Source organism: Eschrichtius robustus, chromosome 3 (genome assembly GCF_028021215.1).
Source record: "Eschrichtius robustus isolate mEscRob2 chromosome 3, mEscRob2.pri, whole genome shotgun sequence".
Classification (NCBI taxonomy): domain Eukaryota; kingdom Metazoa; phylum Chordata; class Mammalia; order Artiodactyla; family Eschrichtiidae; genus Eschrichtius; species Eschrichtius robustus.
In genome coordinates this window covers 32,173,053-32,185,152 of record NC_090826.1, presented here as the reverse complement: position 1 = coordinate 32,185,152, position 12,100 = coordinate 32,173,053, and the positions used below count along the sequence as shown (strand labels likewise).

At 52.3% G+C, this 12,100-nt stretch overlaps 1 protein-coding gene across 7 annotated transcripts in view; it reads right to left on the bottom strand.

Moving 5' to 3' along the window:
* MACF1 (microtubule actin crosslinking factor 1) overlaps positions 1 to 12,100 on the bottom strand; it is a 328,417-nt gene that overhangs the window by 56,866 nt on the left and 259,451 nt on the right. Inside the window, exon 1 of one of the 7 annotated variants that reach the window (XM_068539576.1) lies at positions 2,942 to 9,187. The exons of the other annotated variants lie outside the window; for them this stretch is intronic. Within the exon in view, the coding sequence (XP_068395677.1) occupies positions 2,942 to 7,984 (5,043 nt within the window). The 5' untranslated portion in view covers positions 7,985 to 9,187. Of the gene's footprint in view, positions 1 to 2,941; positions 9,188 to 12,100 lie in introns of those variants that run through there. 7 annotated transcript variants of the gene reach the window in all.

The window sequence follows — 12,100 nt, the reverse complement described above, 5'->3', positions numbered from 1 at the left end:
TTTAGTTCTAACATGCCAAGCTCTTCCCAGTTACCATTTCCTTTGTCTGGAATGCTCTTCCCTCTGACTCTCTAAGTAACTAAGTAACTTATCCTTCAGGTTTTAGTTTTAAAATTCCTTCCCTGACACCACAATTGAAGTTAAATACCCCTATTGTTTCTCATCATAACCTTTATTTTTTTATTCAAAGCATTTGCCACATTTGTAAGCATGTATTTTTGTCATTTTTGCTTAATGTCTGCCTCCCCTACTACAGTATAAGTTCCACAAGGGCAGGGACCATGCCGATGCTATTCACTGCAGAAGCCCTAGTGCCGGGCTCAGAGTAGCTACACAATAAATATTTATCCAGTAAATGAATGAACCCTTGCATAGAAATGGTATTAGAGAAAGCAAACAAATCCATAAAAGTTCTGCTGATCAGCTGAGTATTCAAACACTGAACTGAAGTTGCGGGGCTCCCCAATTTTTGCTTAAAAAGACTTTCTTGGCAAATTTTAATTTTATAGAACCACTGTTTTATACAAAACGTTTTTTTCTTCCATTGAACCAACGACTGGAAATAAGACTAAGGAAGTCTATACATGAGGAGAGGGCTTAAATAACCACATATTGTTCTTAGTGGGCCTAGGATCCCACTACAGAAATAGCAAGCAAGTTCTGGCCTTTTGTTTCCTCAATCAAACCTTCTTGTGACTGCTATTGGAAAGCTTATATCTATTTTAACCATGTATACATGTGTACATTTGTACATACACGTGCAGAGACGATCTAAAGCAGTTCATTTTAAATCACAGATTTTGCAGCTGGGATACTATTTCCTTCTCCTGTCATTTATATCAGGCAATATTTCATAAAATGACAACCTCCTGTAGCTGGAAGGATCCTTAGAGATTACCTAGCCCCACCTACTCATTTTGTAGATGGGGAAACAGAGATCCCAGAGACTGATATTAAGAGTTTCTCTGAATAGTCTTCCTTTATGCAGATTTGCCTGGCTCTTTATAATGTAATCCCTATATTTCATTGATTAGTGTTGTAGGCTTTATACTAGAAATATTCTGTATAATCAAGAATGCTGGTGACTTTGGATAGGTTGCTGGGATCTTAGTGTCAATCCCAAATTCAGTAAAACTCAGAAAACTGAATCAAATCCCTCAATCTGAAAGGTGATGCATTCTAATTTGATGGGATGCCTAATTACAAAATAATTGGTGAAGCCCAGGTGACACTACCACCACTCAGCTAAGCAGGAGGATCTGTGGCACAGTTGACGGCTTATAGCCTACAATCAAGATGATTTTTCATTGCTGGCAGCTGCATGTTTAATTGGTCCTCTAGCTAAGGCTGCCCTGAAAGGTTCTGCAATGGGGTGAACCCATCTTTCTTGCAGCATCCATGGATATTCAGGAGATTAATATTCATCCACTTGCAACAGGGAAGGCATACTACGAAGAAGGCACTGTTTTGGGTCCCGGGGATGGTGTAAAATCAAAACCACCTCCTCACTCAGTAACCCCTGACTGTATTTGACTAAACTTCTAACTCCTTCACTCCTTACCAGCGACCAAATGACGACAGGACAGTGAACTGTAGAAAGCTGCCACTCTCAAAATCCTTTGACTAAGAATGCTCAAGGATAGGAAACCTGGGAAAAGGGTTCACAACACATTCTGTTTTCTAACATCAGGAGTCTCAAAATCCTGGAGCTAAGAGAGACCCAGGAGGACATCAGCCCAATTCTTATTTTATGGATTAAGAAACAAGAGGTCCAGGAAAGGAAAAGTGACTGCTTCAGGATACAAAGTTTGACAAGAGGACTAAAATGCCTCTTTTTCATAAATATTACTGTGCCTTATTAGGCTTTTAAAAACACACATTTGTATTAAAAAACTGTTATTCACACATCTATATATGGCTTTCCCCCAACCCGCCTTGGTGAATTCTTCCAACTAACCAAAATATCTATTTGAAAGGGAAAGGGGGTGGGGGTGCTTCCCTGGTGGCTCAGTGGTTAAGAATCCGCCTGGCAAGGCAGGAGACACGAGCCCTGGTCCGGGAAGATCCCACATGCCGTGGAGCAACTAAGCCCCTGCGCCACAGCTACTGAGCCTGCGCTCTAGAGCCCGCGAACCACAACTACTGAGCCCATGTGCCACAACTACTGAAGCCCGTGCGCCTAGAGCCCGTGCTCCACAACAAGAGAAGCCACCACAATGAAGAGTAGCCCCCGCTCGCTGCAACTAGAGAAAGCCCGTGAGCAGCAACAAAGACCCAACGGCAGCCATAAATAAATAAATAAATAAATAAATAAATAAATAAATAAATAAATAAATAAATAAGGGAAAGGGGGGAGCATATTGATAGTAATTGAAATCTTCTATGTTTGATGCATTGAATGGATTATCTCATTTTATCCTCACAACCCTCACAGGGTTCTTCTGCCTTAACAAATGAAGAAACTGGAGCCTCAGGACATTTAACTGTCTCAGAGTGGTTAAAAAGTACTCCAGGTCTCACTCCAAAGTCCACATTCTAGCTTCTACCTGACTGCTGACATCATCGATGAATAAGCAGCCTCTTGATTTAGGGAAGAACATGCTTACTGTGAAATTCAAAAGCAGAATCACCCTTTCCTGTTAATAATCTTTTTCAAAATGTAAGCCAAAAACTGTTTACATCCCTGTTTTCTTTGGGTTTTGCTTATGTCCGAATTAAAAACAATGAGAGAGTCTGAATTATAAAGTTTTTCAGCAGATAAAAAACACATTTTCCCCATAAACTCAATAAAAAGACCAAAAAAGACCAGAAAAGCCCAGACACCCCAAAGAGAACCAAAGAAAGAACAATCTGTGCCCTTTCTAATCACCACCAAGTCAGAGAACTTGCAAATCTCACTTTACTCTCCAGATCCTTCCCCAACAATATGAGCAACAATTACCTCATTTGAATTTAATCCATCAACTGCAGCCAGAGGCACTTTCCCATGCAGCACTGTGCCAGTCACCTCTTTCATTGCAAATGCTGGGGAATCAAGGTCCTCCTTGATCCACATTCCAGCAGGGGAAGCCTCCTCTAGAACAGGACTTCCTTCTTCTAAGACAGGCACTGAGTCAGTATGGGCAGTATCTCCCTGGAAGGGTACGCCAGCAGGGAACACTTCCTCCACAGCAGGCACTGCAGCAGCCGGGGCGGCAGGCTCCCCTGGGGTGGGCACTGCAGCAGTGGGGGCAGCAGGCTCCCCTGGGGTGGGCACTGCAGCAGCAGGGGCGGCAGGCTCCCCTGCGGTGGGCACTGCAGCAGCGGGGGCGGCAGGCTCCCCTGGGGTGGGCACTGCAGCAGCTGGGGCGGCAGCCTCCCCTGGGGTGGGCACTGCAGCAGCTGGGGCGACAGGCTCCCCTGGGGTGGGCACTGCAGCAGCTGGGGCGACAGGCTCCCCTGGGGTGGGCACTGCAGCAGCTGGGGCGACAGGCTCCCCTGGGGTGGGCACTGCAGCAGCTGGGGCTGCAGGCTCCCCTGGGGTGGGCACCGCAGCAGCTGGGGCTGCAAACTCCCCTGGGGTGGGCACCGCAGCAGCTGGGGCGGCAGGCTCCCGTGGGGTGGGCACCGCAGCAGCTGGGGCTGCAGGCTCCCCTGGGGTGGGCACCGCAGCAGCAGCGGCGGCAGGCTCCCCTGGGGTGGGCACCGCAGCAGCGGGGGCTGCAGGCTCCCCTGGGGTGGGCACTGCAGCAGCAGGGGCGGCAGGCTCCCCTGCGGTGGGCACTGCAGCAGCGGGGGCGGCAGGCTCCCCTGGGGTGGGCACTGCAGCAGCTGGGGCGGCAGCCTCCCCTGGGGTGGGCACTGCAGCAGCTGGGGTGACAGGCTCCCCTGGGGTGGACACTGCAGCAGCTAGGGCTGCAAACTCCCCAGGGGTGGGCACTGCAGCAGCTGGGGTGGCAGGCTCCTCTGGGGTGGGCACTGCAGCAGCTGGGGTGGCAGGCTCCTCTGGGGTGGCCACTGCAGCAGCTAGGGCTGCAAACTCCCCTGGGGTGGGCACTGCAGCAGTTGGGACGGCAGGCTCCCCTGAGGTGGGCACTGCAGCAGCTGGGGCTGCAAACTCCCCTGGGGTGGGCACTGCAGCAGCTGGGGCGGCAGGCTCCCCTGGGGTGGGCACTGCAGCAGCTGGGGCTGCAAGCTCCCCTGGGGTGGGCACTGCAGCAGCTGGGGCTGCAGGCTCCCCTCGGGTGGGCACTGCAGCAGCTGGGGCTGCAGGCTCCCCTGGGGTGGGCACTGCAGCAGCTGGGGCTGCAGGCTCCCCTGGGGTGGGCACTGCAGCAGCTGGGGCTGCAGGCTCCCCTGGGGTGGGCACTGCAGCAGCTGGGGCTGCAGGCTCCCCTGGGGTGGGCACTGCAGCAGCTGGGGCTGCAGGCTCCCCTGGGGTGGGCACTGCAGCAGCTGGGGCTGCAGGCTCCCCTGGGGTGGGCACTGCAGCAGCTGGGGCTGCAGGCTCCCCTGGGGTGGGCACTGCAGCAGCTGGGGCTGCAGGCTCCCCTGCGGTGGGCACTGCAGCAGCTGGGGCTGCAGGCTCCCCTGTGGTGGGCACTGCAGCAGCTGGGGCTGCAGGCTCCCCTGGGGTGGGCACTGCAGCAGCTGGGGCTGCAGGCTCCCCTGGGGTGGGCACTGCAGCAGCTGGGGCTGCAGGCTCCTCTGGGGTGGGCACTGCAGCAGCTGGGGCTGCAGGCTCCCCTGGGGTGGGCACTGCAGCAGCTGGGGCTGCAGGCTCCTCTGGGGTGGGCACCACAGTAGTGGGAGGTGCAGGCTCCTCTCGAGTGGGCACTGCAGCAGCTGGGGCGGCAGGCTCCCCTGGGGTGGGCACCACAGTAGTGGGAGCTGAAAGTTCCCCTGTGGTGGGCACTGCAGCAGCTGGGGCAGCAGGCTCCTCTGGGGTGGGCACTGCAGCAGCGGGTGCGGCAAGCTCCTCTGGGGTGGGCACTGCAGTAGTGGGGGCTACAGGCTCCTCTGGGGTGGGCACTGCAGCAGTGGGAGCTGCAGGCTCCTCTCGAGTGGGCACTGCAGCAGCAGGTGCAGCAGGCTCCTCTGGGGTGGGCACTGCAGTAGTGGGGGCTACAGGCTCCTCTGGGGTGGGCACTGCAGTAGTGGGGGCTACAGGCTCCTCTCGGGTGGACACTGCAGCAGCTGGGGCAGTCCCCTCCAGGGAGGATTCTGCAACAGCTAGTACATCCTCCTCTGTGATGGCCACTGGAGCAGGTGGAGCAGTCCCCTCAGGAGGAGGCACTGCAGCAGCTGGGGCAGCAGCCCTCTCTGTGGCTGACACTGCAGCAGCTGGGACATGTGCCTCCATGGTGGCCACTGGAACAACAGGTACATCCTCCTCTGGGAAGGGCACTGTAAGAGCTGCTACAGCAGTTCCCTCTGGGGCAGGCACTGCAGCATCTAGGGCATCTTCTTCTACAGTGGGCACTGCAGCAGTTGGGTCAGGCTTTTGTGGGATGGGTATCCATTCCTCCAAAATTGGTTCCGTATCACTAGCCTTGGTAACTTGTTCCTCCAGAAGGATATTTAGCAATGCATCTGAATCTCTCATTTCTGTTTCCCCTCCCTCCAATGAGGCCACATTCAGCTTGGGCTTTATGTCATTCACAGCTTCCACTCCATCTCTGCTATGTCCCAGTCCTCCAACCTGCAGGTGCAGACTCAGGATCTCCGACTCTGGGGACTTCCTCTGGAGATCCTGGGAGACCCACTCTGGGAGGTCTCTAGGAAGATGTGCTGGGGCTCGGTCCTCCAGGCTGGCATCATAACCCAGTGCCTGTGCTTCACCATCCTCATCACAAGCTCCTTCCACGGACAACAATTCACAAAGGTCCACATCTCCCAAGGAAGTCAGACTGTTATTTCCTTGATTAATAGCTCCTTTCTCACCTTCCCAATGAATCTCATCTGTTAGTAAATGTGAATCATATAGTAACGCCTCTACTTCAGATCCTGAGGTAACATCTATCAGTTCACAGCTAACAGCAGAACTGAGAGGGACTCTCTCCACACACTCCTCGGCATCCCCCTCAACTTCACTACAGTCCAGCTGGGACAAACTGCCATTTTCTTTGGCCAGCTTGGCTTCAAAGCCTGATACATTTTCTTCATGAGAAGCCCTGTGATCAGAGTTGGACAATCCTCCTGGGTCTGGCTTTCCTGGTGACTCCAGATCAGCCGGGTGTCTAAAGTTAAATTCCCCTGCAGTCTCGGGGCTAAAAGGCACTTTTTCACCCTCCTCCTCACTAACAGTGGAAGCGTCCCTCACGGTATCAGAGTAGGCAGTAAGTTGCAAAGTATTAGGCACCTGAGAAGAATCCAGGGCATTAAAATAGTCACAATCCAACCCAGGATCAGAGTCCTTTGCTCTTACATTTAAAAGGCCTAGATGCTCCTTTTCTAAGGCAGCCCCTGGAAAATGACTAATTACAAGTGAATTTTCTGCATCCTGGGATGGGGCCAGCCCTTCAGAAGAGGCTTGAGTCTCCAGCTCAACTAAAGGAGTTACTCCTTCTTCACATAAACACTCCTTTTCAAGTTCAAGAAACATCTGCACTGAATCTGTGTCAGAGAGCTGCTCTGAACTGGCAGGACCAACAGTGCATTCTAAATCTGAAACGAGACCCTCTAGCCCCTGAGCAGTTCTGTTTCTCAGTTCTCCTACAGCACTCTCACCTGTTAGAACACAACTGTAATCAAGAGATGCATCCTTGAGAACAGACGCCAAAAGGTTCTTAGCTGGCTGTGGGTCATCAGAGCAACAGATCTGACCAAGAGCTAGGGGGTCAAAAGTCCCCAAGACAGCAGCTGAGCAGTCGGCTCCTTCCTCCACCACTGCTACAGTGTTTGCTTGCTCTCTTTCTTTGAAAACATCTGCCAGGCTGTTCTTTTCCTCATCTGCCATTAGAAAAGTCTTTCCTCTCTCTGACAGTTTCTCTTCCTCCCACTCCTCCTCAGCCTCCATCATGATCCATCGCTCATCCTCCTCAAACTTTAGCTCAGACTCTGTTTTCTCTCTCAGGCTGGGGGTTATGAGAATATGCAACTCTGGATCCAACAGCTCTTCACTCAGGCAAGGGGAGAGAGGTGGCATTTCTACAGTGCAACCTGTGTCCTGAAGGGGGTGCTGCTTCTCGCCAAAGCCTCCCTTAGCCAAACTTTTCATGGCTCTGGGCCAGGTTGCACTTGAGAATATGTGTTCCTGCGTTACATCTGTGTTACCACTTGCTGCTGCAGCTTCTGACTCTAGAGGCTGGAATTCACGTGGAGAGATCTCACTGTGCTGCTGAAATCTGAAGTCCTGGCAATCTCCATCTAAGTTTTTCACATCCTGCCCTTCTGGAATACCTATGGATTTGGACACATGTTCCAGAGTTACAGACTCTGACTGAGGTTCCCTGTGGTCCAAATGACCAGAACTTTCTGTTAATGCAGAACTGGATTCCTTCTTCTCTTGCAAGCAAGGATTTGAAGCACCAGCTTCGGACACCTCACTGAGAGAAGCTTCCATCCTTTCTGCAAATTCTGGGAAATTCGGTGGCATGAAGGACTTCCATGATCTCCTGTTAACATTGTCTTTGCGTTCTGCATTTGGCCGCCTTCTGGGTGGCACAGGTGCTGACTTCTGCACATCACTGCTTAGCTTTAGTGCATCAAATATTATTCTCTCATCCAACTTTTTGCCTTCTGGTGCTCTGGATTCAAAAACATTAGCTGCTGCTCCTAATGTACCATTGCTGGATATACTACTTCCTTCTATCTTTTCCATGGTGCTTTTTGAAGTCTGATTAAGCTTTGACCCCTGGTCAATTTGTTCATTTATCCTCATTGTATCATATATAGATCGCTGCGGAACATAGCAATCCTCTATATAGCCATCCTCTTCCTCTCCTTTCCCCAGGCAGATGGGGTTCTGCCTTAAACAGTCTGGCCTGCTGAGTGGCTTACCCATATTTTTCAAACAAGATGAACCATCAACCTTTAAAAAGTTTCTCACGGGTTCCCCCAAAATGCATTCTGCATAAGTTAAAAATCCTTTTACATGTTCGTAACCTCAAACCACCAATTGGAACTTCCCTCCAGAAAGGCCTGGAAGTCCCACTTTGAAACCATTCTGAGAGACGCTCTAAGAAGAACAGCTTTTTCCTCACCGGTTAGCAGCCTCATAGTTGCAGGCAGATAAATGGTATAATATATTCAACAAACAAAATAATTCCTTCTATGGCTTTTTTGTTTTTTTAAGAGCACTGCTCTTTCCAATTCAGTCAGTTAAAAATCATCTGATATTGACAAGTCTTATTCAATATCTAGTTCCACTCACTTCTCACCCAAGCAGAGTTGGAAGCAGAGAATTTATATCGATTGTGTCCCTTAATAACAATGGCACAGCCCCTCTGGTCTTCAAGTATGGCCCAAGCTCCTAGGAATTCCTTTCATTTTATCCTCAGTTCCAGCCCTGGAGAGTGCAGCTGGTCTGAATTAGCCATTCGTCCTCCCTAGTTCGGGTGTTTGCATTTGAACTGGGCTGGTCGGCGGATATTCCTGCAACTTTAAACACAGGAAGTCCTTCATTCGCGGCCAGCTTGGGGCTTCCTGTCTCCAAAACATCATGGCATTGTTGTGGCTCCCAGAACAGCCCTGCGCCGTGGCCGCCAAACAAGGCGAGTGGAGCCCGGCGCCGGGCCTTTCAGAGGCCGGCAGGCTGCAGCGGCGGCCGAGGGTCACTCGGAAGGGCTCGCTCAGCGCTGCTCCCCCGCGCCGTGCCGCGCGCCCCGAGGGCCAGGGTTGCCTCACCGCAGGCTGGCAGGTGGCTCCCGGCCGCGCCGGCCTCCGGTCCCGCGCTCAGGAAGTTAGTTTGTCCCTCCGGCAGATGAGTCCCGCGTGCTGTGGGCGCCGCCTCCCGTCCCCGGCCCGCAGCCGCCGCGCCGCGGGCTGCATGTCAAGCAGCCGCCTCTATTCTCCGCCGCCGCCGGCCCCGCCGTCCTCCCCGCCCGCAGCTGTCACGGTCCCGGCATGCAAACTTCTGGCTGGGAACAAAAGGCTCCGCTCGGCCCGAGCGGGGGCGAGCCCTCCTCCCTCGCGCCGCGCGGCCCGCTCGCCCGCCGCTCGCTGGAAGTGCTCGGCTGGCGGGCGGCTCTCCTCCCCTTCCCCGCGCCGCCCCGCCCGGGCAGCCCCGCTGGACGCCGGGGAGCGCGACGCGGACAGCTAGGGGAGGAGGGCAGAGGCGGAGCCGCGGCGGGGAGCTGCCCGAGCGGGAAGGAGGGGGCGGCGGAGGCGATTGGAAGCCGAGGCACCGAAGGAGGGGCTTCTGCGCGGCTCCTGGCGAGGGAGCCCGGCGCCGGCCGCTCGGCTCACAGGCCCACGCCCACCGCGCCCCGCGGGGCCGGGGGGAGAGCCCCGCCCCCCGAGAGGGCGAGGGGCGGGGAGCGACACCCGCGTGAGTCTCGGCCGCGCCGCGCAAATCCCTTGACAAAGGAAAGCCCCGCCCTCCTGCCGCGGGCCGGGCCCCCGCTGCCCCCGCCACCCCCGCCGCCCCTGCCGCGTACCAACCCGCCGGGCTCCTAGCCCAAGGGCGAGCGAACCCAGAAGGGGCGCTCCCGCCGCCCCCCAGCCAGCCGGCTCTGGCGAGGGCCACTCTGGGCCCCATCTGCCGGCAGGGTAGCGATGCCGCCCGCATCGCTCCCGGATTCGGCTCTGCCACCAAAGGGGTGTCCCTAGTCCCTCCAATGTCACCTTTAGCGCGCCTCTGCCGGGCCCAAGAACACTCCAGCCTTAAACCTGGCACTTAAATTCGGACCAAGTTATTGGATAAACTCCAGCACCTTCTCTCTTCGGCTCCTCACGTACGTCAGGTCTTGTTCCATTCCCCCACCAGGATTTCTTTGCCCACAGATGTGAATGGTGTTGAGGACTAGGGAATTGGGGGGCTGCGCGACGGTGGAGATGCTGGCAGCAGTGCCCCACGCCCAAATACCTGGGCTCCTTTATTGCTGGGCACATCCAAGGAAACCTGAGCTCCTTGGGGCCAGCTGAAAAGCATGGGTATTTCAAGTCTCAAGATGGAAAATACTAGAGAAAAGTGGCCCACAATCCCGTCCACAGCTTTCTGGCTTTTAGAAAAGACATCTAGCACTTCCCTGGTGGCGCAGTAGTTAAGAATCTGCCCGCCAATGCAGGGGACACGGGTTCGAGCCCTCGTCCGGAAAGATCCCACATGCCGCGGAGCAACTAAGCCCGTGCGCCACAACTACTGAGCCTGCGCTCTAGAGCCCGCAAGCCATCAACCCCGCGAGCCACAACTACTGATGCCCATCCGCCTAGAGCCCGTGCTCCACAACAAGAGAAGCCACTGCAATGAGAAGCCCACACACCACAACGAAGAGTAGTCCCTGCTCTCCGCAACTAGAGAAAGCCTGTGCGCAGCAACGAAGACCCAAAGCCGCCAAAAATAAATAAATAAATTTATAAAAAGAAAAGAAAAGCCATCTAGTCACCTAGTGACTGTTAAAGTACAAAGGGCAACCCACGAAATTGTCCACCAGAGGCAGCTGCATATCTGAAGGGATGTAATATGCTGCTCCCTTTGTTATGGTCATTTTCTGATTTTATGAAGGAAAAAAAGTCTATTAAAATTACTGAATTGACCAAGTGGTCAATACAGGTAGTAAAACTTATGGAAAAGTTATTTCTGTCCTTTACACAGACAGTAAGTGAAGCCAATAGTTGGTGTATGGAGATCTGGCAATGATAAGCTGAGCCTTAGGCTTACTTGAGCCAGAGAGGTCCTTGGCAAAAATGAAGTGTCAGCTGAAGCCTGTGATCAGAATTAAGCAACCAAAAGACTGGCAAAATGTCTTACACTTCATTTCTCACTTTGAAGCTGATCAATTTCTGCCCACTCAAATCCAGAAGACTCTATCTGTAACTGAAAGGGAGGATGTGCAGACTAGATTGAGTCTTGACAGCCTTTCTAACTTGAATATTCTTTAGTTCTGAAACTGTTAAAGGAGCTGCCCCAGAATCCTGAGTCCTCCTGGTCCTATACTGCAAGACACTAGAAAACTGTCCTCTGAGGAACAAACAGCAGAAAGAACCAAGAATGCTTGACCTAGAGAAGGTTCCAAGCAATACGATGAAGTATCTAAAGGGCTGGGAAGTGGGAGGAAGGAAGCTTGTTCTGGATGTCTACTGAAGCTGGCACACTAAGATCCAAGGGCAGATGTCAAACCAACAAAGAGCTTTCTCACAGCTATTCAAAGAATAGGGTGTCCCCTAAAGGGATGACTTTTCTGACCCTGGAGGTGTCTGAGCAGAAATTCAAGCAATCACTTGGCAGAGATTTGGGGAACGAGATTTACAATTCCTCTAACAGTTTGTTCAAGATGAATTTTAAGGTCCTTTCAAACTCTAACACAATGTGACTGGAAGGCTTGATAAGCTTACAGATCTGATACTTTATGTTTCAGGGAATCTGGGTTTTAATTTTCCTTTAATTATTAAGTACAACTGGAAAAACCCAGGGAAGGCAAGATCAATTTCACTAGCAAATCTCCCTGGCCAAATACACTCACTTATGTGTTGAGATATCATAACAGACTGTTTAATGTGCCAGGGGCCCTCTGGTTGGAAGAATCTGAGGAATTCTGGCTCTGGACTAAGGGTGGGTGGTTATTCTATTATGAAGAATGATATTGATGTGGAATCACAAACTTCATGGCCAGAAATTCCTTTCCTGTTTCCTCACCAAGGCAGGTGCCAGTCAATTCAGTCTTTTCTTAATCCCTCCCCACACCTATCTACCTTATTCTCACCACTCTCGCCAATGCTCCATATTATAATACAAATAAATAAGTGGAGCATTTTAGCAACTATGAAGTTCAGATTCAAATTACTTATCAGCTTAAGTCACACTCTCTGACTAGTGTATTAGGAGACCATTACAGATAAATCTCCCCCAAATTCAAACACAGCCCAAAATTCAAACACAGCCTTGTGGAAAGGATTACATAAAGTTGGCCAATTCTCCCCCCTCCCCTGCAAAAAGTACTTCGCTCCTTGTGTAAAATCA